The sequence below is a fragment of the Mastigoproctus giganteus genome, chromosome 2, assembly GCF_048544385.1.
Source record: "Mastigoproctus giganteus isolate SK-2022 chromosome 2, ASM4854438v1, whole genome shotgun sequence".
Lineage (NCBI taxonomy): Eukaryota > Metazoa > Arthropoda > Arachnida > Uropygi > Thelyphonidae > Mastigoproctus > Mastigoproctus giganteus.
The window spans coordinates 115,303,363-115,319,851 of record NC_143576.1 but is presented as its reverse complement, the minus strand read 5'-3'; the positions used below and the strand labels follow the sequence as shown (position 1 = coordinate 115,319,851).

The following is a 16,489-nucleotide window of genomic DNA, read 5'->3' as shown; positions in this document are numbered from 1 at the left end:
TTGATTAAATTTCTGTTTAGTAAATAAATTACAAACTACGAAGTTAAATTACAATTAACTTTATTTTTCAGGAACTTAGAGCCGAAATTGAGTTAACTGTAGTCATTTGGCGAGTAAAAGTAGACAATGTGGCTAACATCTTAGAAAACGTTCGGTACATAGAGGATTATGGTTAATATGGAAATGTTTTTACGGTGAACGAGAAGGATCCAACATCTGCACATTGCTTGTTAATAGCGGTTGCCAAAAAGGTGCAGAGTTGTTCTCTGCAGCACCGCTTGAACCACCTGAAATGGAATGCTAGAATTAAAGGGGATCTACTCACTATTAGGTACCTAATAAAATGGCCACTTTATAAGGTACCTAATAGTGAGTAGATCCCCTTTAATTCCCAAAACAGTCTGGATTCGTGATGACATGGATCTCAAAAGGTCGAAGCACTCCACAGGGATGCTGGTCCATGTTGACTCAATTGCTTCCCACAGTTGTTTCCAATTGGGTAATTGCTGATCTCTACTCCAAAGAGGTCGTCTTATCTCATCCCGTAGGTGATCAATTGTATTGATCAGGTAACTGGGGAGGCCACCGCAGAATTCGCCCTCATGTTCCAGGAACTACTTTTGTAGCATTCTGACCTTATGACATCTGCATTAACCTGTTGGATGACCCATTCGCAGATAGATGCACTACACTATGAAGAGGTGCACCTAGGAAGAAACAATTTTTTTCCATGTAATCTGTGGATTACATCCACAGTCACTCCACTGGAATCAAAGGGCTCCAGGTTAATACCAGTGTATATGGTAATCCTCCCCACATCACTACATTGCCACCACAAGCCTGCATTTTTGACACCTTATAGGATGGATCAGTGGATTTCGAGCTGTTTTCGCCATATTTTGACCCCCCCCCAAATCAGCGAGAAACAGAAGGAACCGTAATTTGTCAAACCGTTTTTCCAATCTCTACTTCCTGTCCGGTAGTGTTCCTGAGTTTTTGCTAACACGAGTGTAACCCGTTTCGGTCGTTGGCTGGGATACCCTATCCATGGCAATATACGATGAATTGTGTGTGTTCTGAAATGCTCTTTGATTACAATTATTCTAAAGCATCCATACTTTTTTGACTGACTGTTACCCCGCACAACTCTTGTCAGCGTTCCGTCGGCATCTTGCATAAACTTGCTGTTTCCGACCACGGGTTCGTAACTAGCTGTATTTTATGACCTAATCCCGATACACCCGACACCCAGTCGTATGTGAAAACCCCAGCAGGATTGCAGCTTCTGAGATACTCTTACCGGCGTTTCTGGCTCCTGCTATCATGCATTGCTCGAAGTCACTTAAATTTTGTCTTGCCGTTCTCTCGCTGGCTTGCACCCATGCAGTGTCCTTGCATATCTGCCCACCTGCTTTATATTACAGGATACGAACACATGATGCTATTAGTGAAGGAGCAATTCCTTTCATGAGAAGGGAAGGTCAATTTAATAAAGTGTCCACTCAGGGCATATCATTATTTTTGACTGCCAAAAATTAAGCTTTCCTCTAACTGAATATTTAAGTACAGCTTAACTTTATAGCCTGCTGCTGTAAACTGATAGTTTATGGCAGCAGGCTATATTCTTCTTTAATTATCTGCTTATAAAAGGTTTGCTTGAAAAGTCCCTGCATTAGAAGAAAGCTTTTAATCCAGGGGCTTTTCAGTCTTAAATTTATTCCTTTTTCATGCTGTTTTTTTTGACCAAATTACATTAAGTTTAGGGTTGTTTATGGTTTCTACCTTATCATAATAAGCTTAGGAAGTTATTTTTTCCACTTTTCATTTCATTAACTCTTTTAAAGCACGAAATTTACTTTTTTTTTTTAGCTCTGAGTGGTATTAATACAATTTTTTTTTTGAAAGAAAATTGTTAAATGAATTTAGCAGTTAAATAATTGTTTAAATTGTTATCACCAAAGCATACAAGGTTTCATCATGTGTACATTCTCCAAGGAGAAGAGGAAGTACGCTTCATTTATTCCCATTTTTTTTCTTCTTTAGAAAAGTCAAGAATGACTTAAAATGGAAGAGTTCTTTTCGTAGAAGCATAGCCGAAGCCTTGACGTGTTTTTGACTACAGAGTAACTTGGCTCTAACTTTATGAAATTGTTAAATTTAAATTGCATCTAAAATTTAATTTGCTTGTCTTTCCAGCTCTCTCATAGAGCTTTTGATGTTATATATTTATTTTTCATATACGTATTTAATCATAGCCTTAATTTTTTATTTTTATACAATTTTATGGATGTAGAGGAGTAATGTACAGGCGTGTTTGTTTGCAATATCACCTCGAGAAACATTGCGCTGTGGTCATTTTCCAATTAGAACTTGAGTCAGTACTCAAAGCATTGACATTGTCTTGGTCCATTGTGGTACTTTCATAATAACTGAACCCGCGAAATAATTTTCCCTTTTAACTTTAAAATGTTAAGTAGTACGCGTTGTAAAATCTTGCTTACTTACCTTATCAATAAACTTTGGGGAAGCAGTCAGTCGAGAGCAGGGCGATCCGGTTCTTCTGGAACAAGGTGAACCAGACGGACTACATTGGCTAATGGACTCTTTGAGGTTTCGGGACCGGTTGTGTTTGGACGTTTTACCTCTGGAAGGACGGAGAGCGCGAAGCTTTTTATAAAAGAATTCCATTCTGAAAATAGAATACGAATTATGTTTTAGGTTTTATTTTTACGTTTCTGGTGATGGAATTAATGAATTACTGTTAGCAGAAATGGATGTTATCACTAATAACTTACAGAGAAGGAACAAAAGGGCTAAGTGCTCTACAGGAGATATCATCAGGGTGGAAATTTGGGAAGTTGGGACTCTTACAGTCTCTGTGCAACGCAACGACTTGATGGTAATATTTCTATGGTAGCGAAGATTTTTTTTTTTTTATTTTTAGTAGATTTCTGGCTGTTTAATGTACGAACTTGTTGACACTTATTATGTTTAAAGTACAAAGTGACACCACATAACTTAATGTCCCTTTTTAATAAATTGGTCGCATTATAAGATACTTGAGTCAGCAGTTTATAATGAGAAACTTTATCAAGCAGTTAAATTTTTTTTTGGATATTTTGTTTTGGATGTATTTAGGAAAACGGCACTCATTATGTACAATCATCATACAGGAGTTAAAGGGCAAACTATTTTCCACACACAGCTAACATGGTAGCAGTAGTAGTTGAGGCATGTGATGCAAGAAAGCAGCAAGCTTTCTTGCATCACACATTGAACACAACTACCTGCTAGGCTAAAGGCAAATTTCACCCATCTATTCTATAACTGTCTTTCCTCAATTTGAATTTTTGCCCCCCCCCCCAGGTTCGTAATCTGAGCAAGAGGAAGAATCCCATCAGAATTGAGCCAGATCAACCTATTCAAGACCTTATACACCTCAATCAGATCACCTTGCAGGTGCCTAGTCTCTCCAGACGCTGCAGTTTGCAGAACTTAAGCATTTCTTGGTAAGAAAACCCTTTCGTTCCCCTCATCAATCTTGTTGTCCTTCGTACTCGCTCAAGCAACTCCTCATTCTTCCTAAAATGAGGTCTCCATCTATGCAATACTCAAGCCGTGGCCTGACCATTGCCTTATACAGACGGACAATCACCTCCTTTCCCCTGCTAGCAAAATTCCTGTATATTATTGACTATGACCTCATGACCTCATGACCTTCTCTGGCAGCCTGTCTGCACTGTCAGAAAATTTCATATCCGACTGCACAATTACTCCCAGGTCTTTCATTTTCTATCACCCTAAGTGTAGTACCACAGTTGGTACGATTCTCTGGGGTTACTTCTACCCATATGCAGTAATTTGCATTTGCCACTTCTCAGCCCATCTGCTCAAATTTTCTAGATCCTGTTGCAGTAGCACACTGCCATTACTGTCATTAACAACCCTCCTAACCTTTGTATCATCTGCGAACTTCGACATTTAGTTATATGCCTTCATCAATATCATTGATGAAGGCATTGATCAATATTATTGCTGCAGCCTTGTCTAGACGATCCTGCAATGCATCTTTAACCAGTGACTCCATTATTTTACCCGGAATAGAAGTTAAACTAACTGGTCTGTAATTACTCGTGTCACCGTTCGATCCCCCTTTGTGAACTGGGGATACATTTGCACATCTCCAGTCCGTGTGGACTTCCCCTGAGTTCAAGGATGCTCTCATAATTATGGCTAAGGGTTTGCTTATTTCCTTTGCCGCCTTCTTTAATATAACTGGATAGATACCATCTACCCCAGATGGCTTTCTTACGTTTAACTTCAGCAATTTCTCCTCCACTTTTCTCTCACTTATTACAAAATCATTAAGTACCCTGTTATTCAGTTTGGTTAACTTCTGACATTTTCCTCCCCGAATAACTCCTCATGTGTGAATATAGATGTAGAATACCGATTCAGATTGTCAGCTATCTGAGCAGGATCATCAACAGTGGAACATTGATATAAAGTGGACCAATCTGATTCATCCTCTTCCTTTTAGAGTTTATATAAGTAAAGAAGTCCTTGCTGTTTTACTTAGCATACTTTGTCAAAGATTTCTCGTAATCTGCGTTCGCTTGCTAACTTCCTTTTTTATTGATTACAGACTAGTTTATATCTTCAATAGGCTTCTGAGTCGCTTGATAATTTATATGCATCCCATGCATTTTTCTTCTCTGCCACGTGTCTCGTTAGTTCATCTGACATCCATTTAGGTCTAAACCTTGAACAGTATTTCCTAATTGGTATGAAACGCCTAGTAGCTTCCACGATTACTTCCTTGAATGCTTCCCATTTAGAATTCAACGTTGGTAACATCATCAGTTGGTCCCACTGTATAAAATTTAAAAACTGTCTGAGACCACTGTAGTCACCTTTTACGGAAGCAAAAAAACTTTCCTTTACCCCTGCTGGTAGTAATATCTTTAAGTAAATCCTACTTCAGCACACACACACTGTGATCACTGCCACCTAGTGGTTCCTTAATCTGCAAATTCTTTATACACGAATAATCACTGCTGATAACTAGATCAAGAGTATTACTTTCTCTGGTTGCCTCTCGAACATGCTGCTGCAGAAAACAATCATCCAATAAATCCACAAGTCTGACTAGTGTGTGAGTGACCAACCCACAAGTTCCAGTCAATATCTGGGAAGTTAAAATTCCCCCATTATAAGACATTCTGATTTACTGGCCCACTCTATTTCTCTGTACAATTGTTCGTTGTACTTATCAGAGTTATTAGGCCTATAACACACTCCTACCCTCATTTTTGCTTTCCCAGTGTCCTGGATAAGCAAAAATGAGGTACATCACACCAAACCGACTCAATATTGCACTGACCAGTCTATATCAACTGGATACACCGCCTTTAGATTTTGCTTCTTAATTAACGGCATAACCCCTCCACCCTTCCTGTATTGTATCATTTTTGTACACATTGTACTCCCCAAATTCCAATTTTGTACTGCTTAATCTGTGTGACACCACGTCTCTGATATCCCAACGACATCCGCCTTTGTCTTGAGCAGCACTTCGAATAAATGAATGAACTTAGAATAAATTTTCTATTGCATTTGTATTAAAACGCAATAGAAAATTGAAATTTACACACATCTTGCAAAAATAAGAAGCGACAGGTAACCGGGCTGTAAACCTTACTTCAACGAGTAATTTTTTAAAGTATTTAACCCTGTTGGTGGTCGCATGAGGGGTCATTATGACTCTCCTAATTTGCTGTGACTTAATTAGCAAAATACTCCACCCATTGTGGACTAATTCACAATATGGGACTGTTTCTCAATTATATTCGGGAGATCTCTGTGAATAGGGATAAATGTGCTGCAAAGTTATCAATAGTTGCATAGTATTTAGGGTTAGGCGCCACCTGTGGTTTCCCACATCTGCGCTGTATGTACTCTGCGATGGAATGTAGAACTACTGAATAAGACAAAGTGTAGTGTCTGGTTTATGCAGTGTTGTGTTATGTTCTGTTGTCTCTAGCTACTTGGCCGCTGGGCCCCTAGTGGGACATTACGTTGCCCGTCACCACCACCACTAGGATGTGAGCCAGGCTGCTGTCATATTCTGGCTGATCTCCGTCAGGGTCGCCTGAGCTTTCTGGATGGAGACCAAATAAAAAAAAAGGGGGGGAGGATAGTGGGAAGTAGTACAAGTGGTGGAGTCAATGTAGGTAAAAGGAGGAGGATGAGGAACCAAGGCTTCTCCAGCGGAAAGAAGAGGTGGGAAGGGAGAAGTAGGAATCGCCCATGGTCTGGTGGCCCACCGAAGGCCAGGGAAACAGACAGCTTGCAGAACAAATGAGGTCTGCAAAGTTGGGTAGGTGCAATGGGAAGTGGTCTGAGTTGATTGATATCAGTTCAGTGCCGTCCCACGTACGAGGAAGGTGCCCAGTTGGGTGTTCATTCAGTTCTGATAGTGGCCGGCGATGAGGAAAGAGCAGGTACGAGGAGAGATCCCAGCGGTTTCAGGAACGTCTGGTCTGGATGTCTGCGTTGTGGGGTCAGACGTGGAGAGATGATACCAATGCCTTTTGAAGACTGCTGAGGCATATCTGCTAAAAACGCTTCTCTTGATTTTAACAAATTGCTTTCCGGACTGAGTGTGGTTAAATTTAGATCCAGTAACAGTTGATTACTTAGGTCCAGTATTTGTTACGCGAGTGCATTACGTGGTGCCAGTTGTCCACATACACAATGGACATCGTTTACAAGCCCAAAGTCCTGAAGTCGATTTTTGAATGACCCATGGCCTGTCAGAAGAAAGGTAGTACGTAAATTTGAGAAGAACCAGTTAAGCCTCGGTTTGTTGAGGTAGGAGACACTAGGTAGAAATAGCTTGGTAGTACTGCTTTTGGTGGAATCATCCCAACGGATTTTCCAGAGGGAAACAAGTTCCTGCCAAGTATGCCGGCGTTCTTGTTTCGGATGTGCATCGACAAGAGTTTTTATCCACAGGAATTCAGTTTCTTTGTTCTTTCTGATAGTATGTGAAGGCCGCTTGGAGGTCAAGGGGGATACTGCAAAGTTATCAATATCTTATTTTATTTCACGCCGATTGTCAGCGGTATCTAATTGGAGACGATTGTGCACGGAACCAAGAAATGAATCAAATTCCACGTGCAATTTTATATTCGAAAAAAATGAAAATTATTTGCAATGCAATTCTTCTATTCTCCCATGGTGTCACGTGTAATGATCCCATAGTTACCAAGAACTTTTTTTTTTAAATCTTGGCAATACTACGTATCACAATCCCGAATGAATAATGACTTTGAATTATGATGACTGAAACACTTTAAGGGCTTAAGCCCTTAAAGTGTTTCAGAAAGAATTAGACATTGATTACTTAAAACGATGCACCATTCTGAAATACTAAAATATAGTTAGTGATAAACTTAAAAGTAATCGAAATGAGAAATTTTTGATTATAAAAGCGAGAGATTTCCGTTTAACTGCTTCTTGGGATATAAGAGTAGAAATATAGGTTTTTTTGGACATAGTAATGTCTTGATAACCGATACAGATGCGAAAATCGAGATCTTCGCATGAACAACCATTGCTAAGTTATGTTGGAAGTCAACTCACGTTCTGAGCTTGTATGCCCAATAATTTGAGATCTTTTTGGCTTTCACGTAAAACAAAACTTTACGCGTAAAGAAAAGATGATAAATTAAAAAATAAATGTTCGGAAAGAGGACCATTTTGTGAAAATGGAGGCAGATATAAGTTGGAGCTTTCCATGCAAAGCTGAGGTGCCAAGACAGAGAATCTTATCAACTTGGAGTCGTTCCAGATGTCGTTTGCTCACTACTGGAAGTGATACGAAATACTGGCTTCCTGTAGAGATGTAAAAGAAATGCCTGATCGACCTGCGTTTCTTTTCAAAACACGCAGATATCTAAGAAATTGTGCAGCTTTTCTTTTCTTTCGCACTCTTTTCACCGAGAACTGTTTTCTGTTTGGCAATTTGCCATTCCTTGATGATCTGTAGGCAGAGAGGAAAAAAAGTAGGCGATGTTGGCAATGCTTAACACGTGCACAGAACGCGAATGCTTTGCATTAAGTGTCACGAGTTCGACTGAAATGTAACCACATATAGCGCACACGGGATGTTAACAAATTATATTGGCAGCTCATGCTTTATGCTGTTTCTTCAAGTAGATGGAAATAATTCACAACGCGCGCAGCTTAATATAGAGAAGTACCTTTTCCAGGTTAATTAAATGGATGCTCAAGGGATATATGTCTTGTTAAAGAGAACTCGCAGAGAACTAAACAGAAAGTTGAAGAACTGCTGTGTACTACGCAAAAAGTTGGATTAAGTGCTTTTTTCATCTTCTGTTTCTTTTCCATTTTTTATCAACTTCCAAATTCGCTGCTGTAGTAGACCGCTCGAAAGATGATGGAAAATTGTTCTTGCGTACTTGAGAAAAATAACTGTAGCAATTGCTAATTCACTTATTAGATAAGAAGTTTTAAAATCTAACGCTTCATTTATTCCGCTGGTAAGAGATGAACTCGCCTATCAAAATAGTGAAATTATGTTAATGCTTTTTGTTGAAAATAGGATCTATTTAAATTATTATTAAACTAGTCAAAAAATGAGATTATTCCCCCCCCCGCATTATGCTGATAATATCAGCACAATGTTAATAAGACGATTTCATAGCAGACAAACAAATAAAAACCTTCCTTCCGTGCAGTTAACATATCAATGACTTTGACGTTCCTCATATATTTCATTGATGAGTATTGTATTGAACTGCTTCGAATAGTGTCTTCATATTACAGTATGTCTTTTTCAGAGGAACAGGGTGGATAATGGGAGATGAAAGACTAAGTTCTCAACAGAACAGAACAGAACAGCTTTCAGCGAGGAGTCGAACTTAATGTGATATTCACATGTATCGAGTATTTGTGGAAATTCCCTAAAAACTCATGGCAGTACCAAAGCAGACTTTTTTACAATGCATACAAAAAACTTGGTTTCATTTTTTTGATAGTGACCCCCTTTGATGTTCTTCTTAACAGTGTCTGCTGTAATCTCGAGATGCGAAGTTCAGCTTTATCTTTGGAGAGTGCTACATCTCAAACGAGATCACCTCGCCTTGAGTAATCTGTTCTTTTTCCGATGTTTCTTCTTCGGGTTTGTATTCTAGGAAATTCTTGGTTTCTGCCAATTGCACCTTCATCTCATTCCATTTCGCCTTCGAAAGAATTTAGTCCATTCTGCGGAAGTACCGGAACTCGCATACTGTCATTGTGAATCTACGTTCCGATAAACAATCCGGCGTATTCTTCCCGTTATTCTTCGCTGAGAATCCCGTTACATTCACATTACAAAAGTAACATTCACCATCGTGGGTCTTTTGATACCCTCCATACCTTGAGTAAGGCAAACGGCATTGGCTTTTTCATTTTGTTCAACCAATCACATAATTCATTCAAATAAGTGGTACAAGTAAGGTGGTGCTCACGCTTTATTTTTTGGTCGCCTAGAAGACAGCTAAATTATAACTGGTAATTTCTCCGTATCTGTTGTGATTATGTGACATTGTGATTTATTCAGGTAAGAATTGCTCGCACAGGAGAATTTGTAGGAGGTGGGAATCATTTATTACTATGTATTATGATTTTCGAGGCAGACGTGATGATGGAGTTTCAGAAATTCACTGGATTTTATCTGAAACAATTTACGCTGAGTTGACTTTATATTAGCAACGCCCCTTGTGTGTAGGAATGGATTGTCTGTGACGCTGGTAAAGGCTCCAATCGGGAACAGCTTATAAAATTGTAGTTCGCACATGGGCAATCAGTTTCTGAGTGTCTGCGAGGAAGAATGGGTAGGTGATGTCGAGCATGGAATTAATTGTGGGGCAAGACGTGCAGGTACCAGTATCTTGACAACAGCCAACATGGTTCTGGGATGTCACGACTCTACCATGGCTGGCTCAGCAGCGGTAAAAATGATTATACATTTTATTGATAAGAAAATAAATCAAAGAAACACTATTTTGACATTGATTTTCAAATAATCGTAGAAATAGACTGTAGGCCATATTAATGCCTTTTCATTGAACAACTCGAAATTAACTTATGTAATAAGATGCAATAAAATATAGCAGCCTCACACAAATACTCTTGTGATACCATTGGGTTTTCTACATTGGTGCAAAATTTAAGGACCCGTCAGGTTTTCACCTGTAGCTTCTCATAGGACTGGCCGGGATAAGGGAAAAGGAACCTCGTGAGGTACAGAAATGAAGGAAACAAAACGGTACCGAGGGACTTTATTCAAAAATGGCAACATAGCACTGGCTGCCATGATACAGATGCATCACTGCCAAAGATGGAACAAAGGGAAGGGGTGGTCTTCAGTAGGAGATATGGCACCCTAATGTCAATGCAGGCTTTGCACCGCCTGTCCATACTTAGAACAATGTTGTTGAGTTCTTGCGGTAACATCGTCCATTCCTCTGTCAGTGCCATCTTCAGCTGGTGTAAATTTTCTGGTGGGTGTGGACGTGCCTCTGGGCGTTTCCCCAGAACGTCCCACATGTGTTCTATCGGATTTAGATCATAGAACGGGCAGGCCAATCCATACTAATAGTGTCTTCACTTTCCAAAAGCATATCGACAGCTGCAGTGTGGCGTTATCATCCATAAACATGTACTCTGGGCCAATAGCACCTCGGAACAGACGCACATGGGGAAGGATTATCTAAGTACAGTAGCGTGCACCGGTTACAGTACCGCCTTCCAGTATCTGGAGTTTTGTACGTCCATCCAGGATAACGCCTCCCCAGACGAGAACACCGACTGCCATATCGGTCCTTTTCAGTGATGTTTGCGGGGTGATACCGTGTGCCAACTTCTCGCCAGAGTAGCTGACGTCCAGAATCGTTGCTGAGATTGAATCTACTCTCATCAGTAAAGAGTACCTTAAGTAAAGATTTTGTGGTTTTAACCTTTAGAAATAGTGTCGTTCCTTAAGTTTTGCACACCAGTATATAACAGAAATTAGTATTTTTTTGGCTCCAACAAGCTTTAATTACAGCCTTGCCTGTCTGGCACGAAGAGTATCAGATTCTTGGTGTAATCTCTGCTTACTTCATGGTACCAGACATGAATAATGGCTTCTTGCAATGTTATCTTTGCTTGATGGCTTTTTTAGCAGCAATTTTCTGTTCCATAACACTCCAGCACTTTCAATTGGGTTCAAATCTATTGCTCCCGAGTGCCAAGCGATATTAGTGACCACAGCGCTTTTTCATAGTGATTATCTGGTACGCTTTACTGTAAATACGTTTCTCCTGAGTTTCGCAAGTCCGTTAACTCTTAAGTATTAGAATTAAATAGATCTATTCAAATAGTATAACTTAGAAAGGAAATTACCTTTCTTTAACTCCCTTTTTTATTTTTTAGTACAATTTTTATTTTTAAGGTACTTTTGTGCCGTAGCATATTTAACTAGTTTTTGTCAGGGATGTTGAAGTTAGGTACTTCCAATAGCCATGTCAAGACTATCGGATGGTTATCTGACTGGAAGAATGCGATGGAATAGTCATCAGCTGTGAATTTTGTCGAAGCAAAAACGAGATCCAGTAGATTAAATCCCCTAGTGGGATTCTTATTGACCTGTGCCATATAAATAGATTTAAAGAACTCAGAGCCTGACAGAGAGGTGATGGCAGTTTGAAGGCAGGTTAAAATCGCCTTAACAAGGTGTTGTGCAGACGGACGAAGATGGTTAAGGAGCCAGTTCCACGGCCGACCGGGCTAGCCGAGTGGGTAAAAGTACCTGCCCGGCAACCCAAAAGTTGCGGGTTCGATTCTCGCCTCGGGCTTGGATCAAAGTACTGCAAAAACCTTGGGAGGTGCAATATGGCCACAGAAGCTGATGCGCCAACAACTACCAAATCAAAAATCAATCAAGAGCCAGTTCCCCAAATCTTTAATGCTTTCAGTTGCTGGTCCTGAGGGAATGTAAACAGACACGATATCTATGTGGTTGGAGTGGAAGCGTAGCGAGACTATAATCGATTCAAAAGCTTGAGTAGTAGTTGAGTGTTCATAGGAGAATATTCAGATGTTATACAGTATCGCTACTCCGCCGCCTCTAGAGTGTTCCCTGGAGGCAGACGGCATGTGGTAACCAGCAACAGTAAGAGCAGAAAAGTATCTTGATTTCATTGAAGCCATGTTTCTGCGAGGCTGACAATGTCAGCAGCCTGAGAGAGAAAGATCTGTTAAGCGTCCTGTCCTCTAGTTTGTTCCTAACGGACCTGATATTTTGGAAGTATACCCTAATAACAGGTGTTCGTCAAACTTCCGTCCTGACTGGAGGTACTCTTAGTTAGTGCGATGGAGAGCGGATGGCACGACTCCCCCATCTTAAGGTCGACCGGAATTTGACGAGGATCATTGTTCAGGGGACTCAGAATACTCTTATCATGGCCAGGATTGACTCCGCTTATGATATGAGAGACTCCACCAGAGAAGTCGGGTAGCTATGCTGTTGCATTTATGCATTTTTGTAGAATGGAGTTTGGGCTTGAGTTCTGAGCCTTTAGTCTTCCATAGTATGGTATCACCAACAGGCCTCTGGGCCAGTATTCAGCATTGAGATATTATTGGCAATTTTGCCCATCAATCTGAATCCTGAAGGAGGCATAAGACGGATGCTTGATATTTATTTTAAAAAGCTTACCAGGTATGCCTACTTCCTTTTTAAAAAAAAAAAGTGCCTCTATTTGTTCAACTTTTGTCAGTGGATCCAGTCTGCTGATGAAAATATTCGAGCGAGTATTGCTGGACACTTGGCGATTACGTATTCTGAGCTAGTATTAACTACTCTCGTACCAATCAAGGTGGTCTTGCTCTTTGTGGGATGCTTTCATCAGTGCCGGTCGGGGCACCTGGCCTGGATGAACTTCATTCGTATCAGCAATCTTGGAGTCCCATTTCGCTGATTTTAACCTGTCGCTGTAGACGCTGTCTTGGGAGGATATAACTATTTCCGCTTCTGGGCGTAGCGATGACTCAGATGAGGAGGATGGGCGTTCCTGTGAGACGGGTCATGGAGGCCTGATAATCAAGGGCAAAAGACCTTGTAGTAGGCTTGAAGACTTTCGTTGGTAGTCTTCTTTAAGCTGGCTCAGATGGTCTCTTAGAGAGCTATTTTCTGATTTCAGCTTTCTTAGAACGCCTTCAATGGTTTTTAGTTTCTCGGTGTTATAACCGCAAAAAGAGCAGCTTACCGAAGCTTGATTCCGTTTGATAAGTGAATTAATCTGATTTTTCTCTCTGTTATCTCTTAATTTCTGCTATAGTTGGATATTTGTCTCTAAAATTCTCTTATCTGTCTCGCGAATAACAGATCAAAATCGCCAACATCAGTTAAAGTAGCTATCCTTGGTGGCTCTTGATGGACTTTCAGATAATCGGCAGTAACTGATCTTTTAATAGGTGAATATGATACTCCTGTCTATTAAGTTGACTCTTCTCAATAACGCTTATTTACTCTCTCAACGTTTTAATTTCAGATTTCTATAACATTCACAATTGTTTTGGCTTTGCTATTCTCGTAAGTAAACGAACAGTCAAGGCTAGTCAACGCCCCTGTAGTACAACTAGAGGTCCTGTCGGCAATTCTGACAGTGCAATGGACAAGTACATTTATTATTCATGCGTCATTTTCCTTCATCTTGCATGCTGGTTGCTATAGAAGCACAAAACATTTCGTAAACATTTGTGCGTTTCGTTTTATAGTGCACCTGGTTGGCTGGCTCTCTTCTGGTCAGTGGTTCGAGGATTATGTTGGCAAAGGCTGGTTTCTCCCACGTGTCTGTTGAAGTTATCGCTCTGTCTCTTTCTCCGTCCGTTGCTCTTTCCTCATTCACTTAATTTTTTTTCCGCTTAGCATTACAAAAAAATGTACCGTGTGTTGAATAAAAGTCAGACAATATATTGGAACAAGAGTTTTCTGCAAGTAAGTGCTGGGCAATAAGGGTGAAAACTAATAAAATTTTTGCTGTGAGTTATGAGGTGATGGTCTTGTGCTACGGGGCAGATCGAAATTGACATAAACGGAACGACCTTTCAAACCGAGGCACAAGATTAACGACACGCGCCACTAAGACAGGACACACTGACAGCAAATAAAGCTTTGTAAACAGTGATGTTCAGGAGATGGCGTTATCTCGTTACCTGACGGCATTGAGTAAACAGCTGCTTCTTTGGAAGACAAATACCCTATTCAAAACAGGGCCCGTCAAAGAACTATCGCGGCAGCGACAAGATTGAGTGCGAATCTTAGTTTCATAACTTCTTTATTCTTCAGGAATCTGCACTGAAGTTCCTTCAGGAGGTGAAGCTGTGGAAGAAGAGGAAAACTAATTTTGTGCGTGCGATCGGGAAGGTTATTAGACCATTTGCCCATCGCTTCAATCGTATTTCCGTTGTAGAGTGGCTAAGTTTCTGGTTGGATGAAATACACAATGCATATTAATTATTGAGACTGTGCTTTACTAATGCCCATTGGTTTTCCATCTGCAAAGCCGTTGGAAAAATTTTGATATCCGATACCTCTTGCCGACCAGAATTTCTTACAAACCCTTTTTTATGATTCGAGCTGTAATTATTTTGTGTCCAGCGGATGTGCACGGCTTTTCAAAAAAAAAAAAAAAAACCAAACAAAAAAACAACTTGGTATATTTGATCTTAGAACACGATTTGCTACTTCCAGTTGTCTTCAGTTTACAACCCTTGTGTTCGGTTTACTGCCTTCCCACTGTGGAATACAGCCAAAACAGATAGCGCTAGTTCACTTGCAGCCCCATTTATAATAGCTCAAGAGGAAGCAGAACTTCATTATCCTGTAACAGTATGAAGCCAGCATATTTTACAAAAGAAAACACGTCTTGAAGCTCCAATATCAATAAATTTAGTAATAGTAGTGGGAGAATTACGAATATTCTATTTTAAATGCTTTTGGGGAAGAATAACATAATTAGCAGGAACGCTACAAACAACCGACCACTAAGATCTCAGTGTTATGGCATTACATCAAAAAACGTGTAACGTCACATGCAGACAGAATGCTTCTATTCATGAAAAAAAGTTGCATAAATTATAAGTCGTTCCATTTGTAATCAAATTTTATTTCCCCTACTATTCCTTGTCTGTTTTATTATTAATAAATGAATAGACACTCCATCATTCCTGTTATAGATTGAATAGTGTCTGCAGTGATGTACCGAGAAATGTAACTGATGAAGGTGGCCATGTTAATCCTGAAGTTGATCATTTCACAATTTAGCGTTTAAGGTTCAGATTGTTAAATGCGAATTTTATGCTTGGGGGAAAAATGCAGTCCATTGATCATTTTTCTGAAAGGCAGACTGCATTTCTTTCTTTGATGATAAACTTTTATTCTTGAGCCAAGATGAGTGCGAATTCATCTTTCGCTAGAATCCACTTGTCATGCGAGACATTCTATTGAGGTGCGCCTTTTGTCTGTGAATCCTTAATGTGAATGAAAATATAATTCTGCTCAAAAGTTAAGGAACAAACACAAAAGCGCTAATAGAAGCAAGAAACGTCTTAATGATGCCTCGCGTGTCTTAATGTAAAATGCCCTATGGAAATTTTGATCTGAAATTTGTTTTACAAATTGTTTGATAACCCACGGAAGCATATCCTAACAGAAATGTAATCGGCGAGGTTAACAACACAGCACGTGACATAAATTCCTAATTTCGGGAATGAAACTACTAATTAGTTTCTAGTTCTACAGTATTAAATACAGGTTGTGTTCTCCCTTTGGGAGCTCTGGGCAGATATGGATTATCGTCCACTGAAGAAAGGTCCGGACCAATTGTTTCTGTAAAAGGTGGACATAGACATTCAGGATATCATCTTGATAACTTGCAGCCTTCAAAATTCTTCGCTGGAAAACATTCAGATAGGTACTATCACTCACCGTCATTTAAACCCACAAAATTAAACCACAATCTTCAAATGTCTTTTCTGTGATGTTAGTGGTACAGAATTCGGTCCTCTATTCCCTCATAGAAGAAACTCTTTCAGAATTTGATTGAAGACGTATATATTGATTCATCAGTGAAGAACACCATGGCCCATTTTGCGTTTAGGGTTCGACATGTTTGTTAACACTAATTCAAGTGCACAACTTTTTGTATAGAGCAGCGATGGCAGAATTTTTTCTGCACTGGCTTCCAATACAGGAACAACGAAATGGCCACAGAGTTTCTCTTTTTAAGGCCCCTGACCTCAAACAACAGATGGCTCACGGTCACTGCCAAGCAACTAGCTGGAATAATATCTCCCAACATCTTGCAATGTTGGCGGAGCTACTCCCATTCCAGTGCTGCTGCAGAAGGTGAAACGGTGTGACAGATTCCTT

At 39.9% G+C, this 16,489-nt stretch overlaps 1 protein-coding gene across 1 annotated transcript in view; it reads right to left on the bottom strand.

Moving 5' to 3' along the window:
- Positions 1 to 16,489, bottom strand: part of LOC150089506 (Golgi-associated plant pathogenesis-related protein 1-like) — a 133,651-nt gene that overhangs the window by 80,536 nt on the left and 36,626 nt on the right. The window contains exon 2 of the mRNA XM_090368629.1: positions 2,506 to 2,689. Coding sequence (XP_090224755.1) covers positions 2,506 to 2,688 — 183 coding nt within the window. The 5' untranslated portion in view covers position 2,689. The remainder of the gene's footprint in view (positions 1 to 2,505; positions 2,690 to 16,489) is intronic.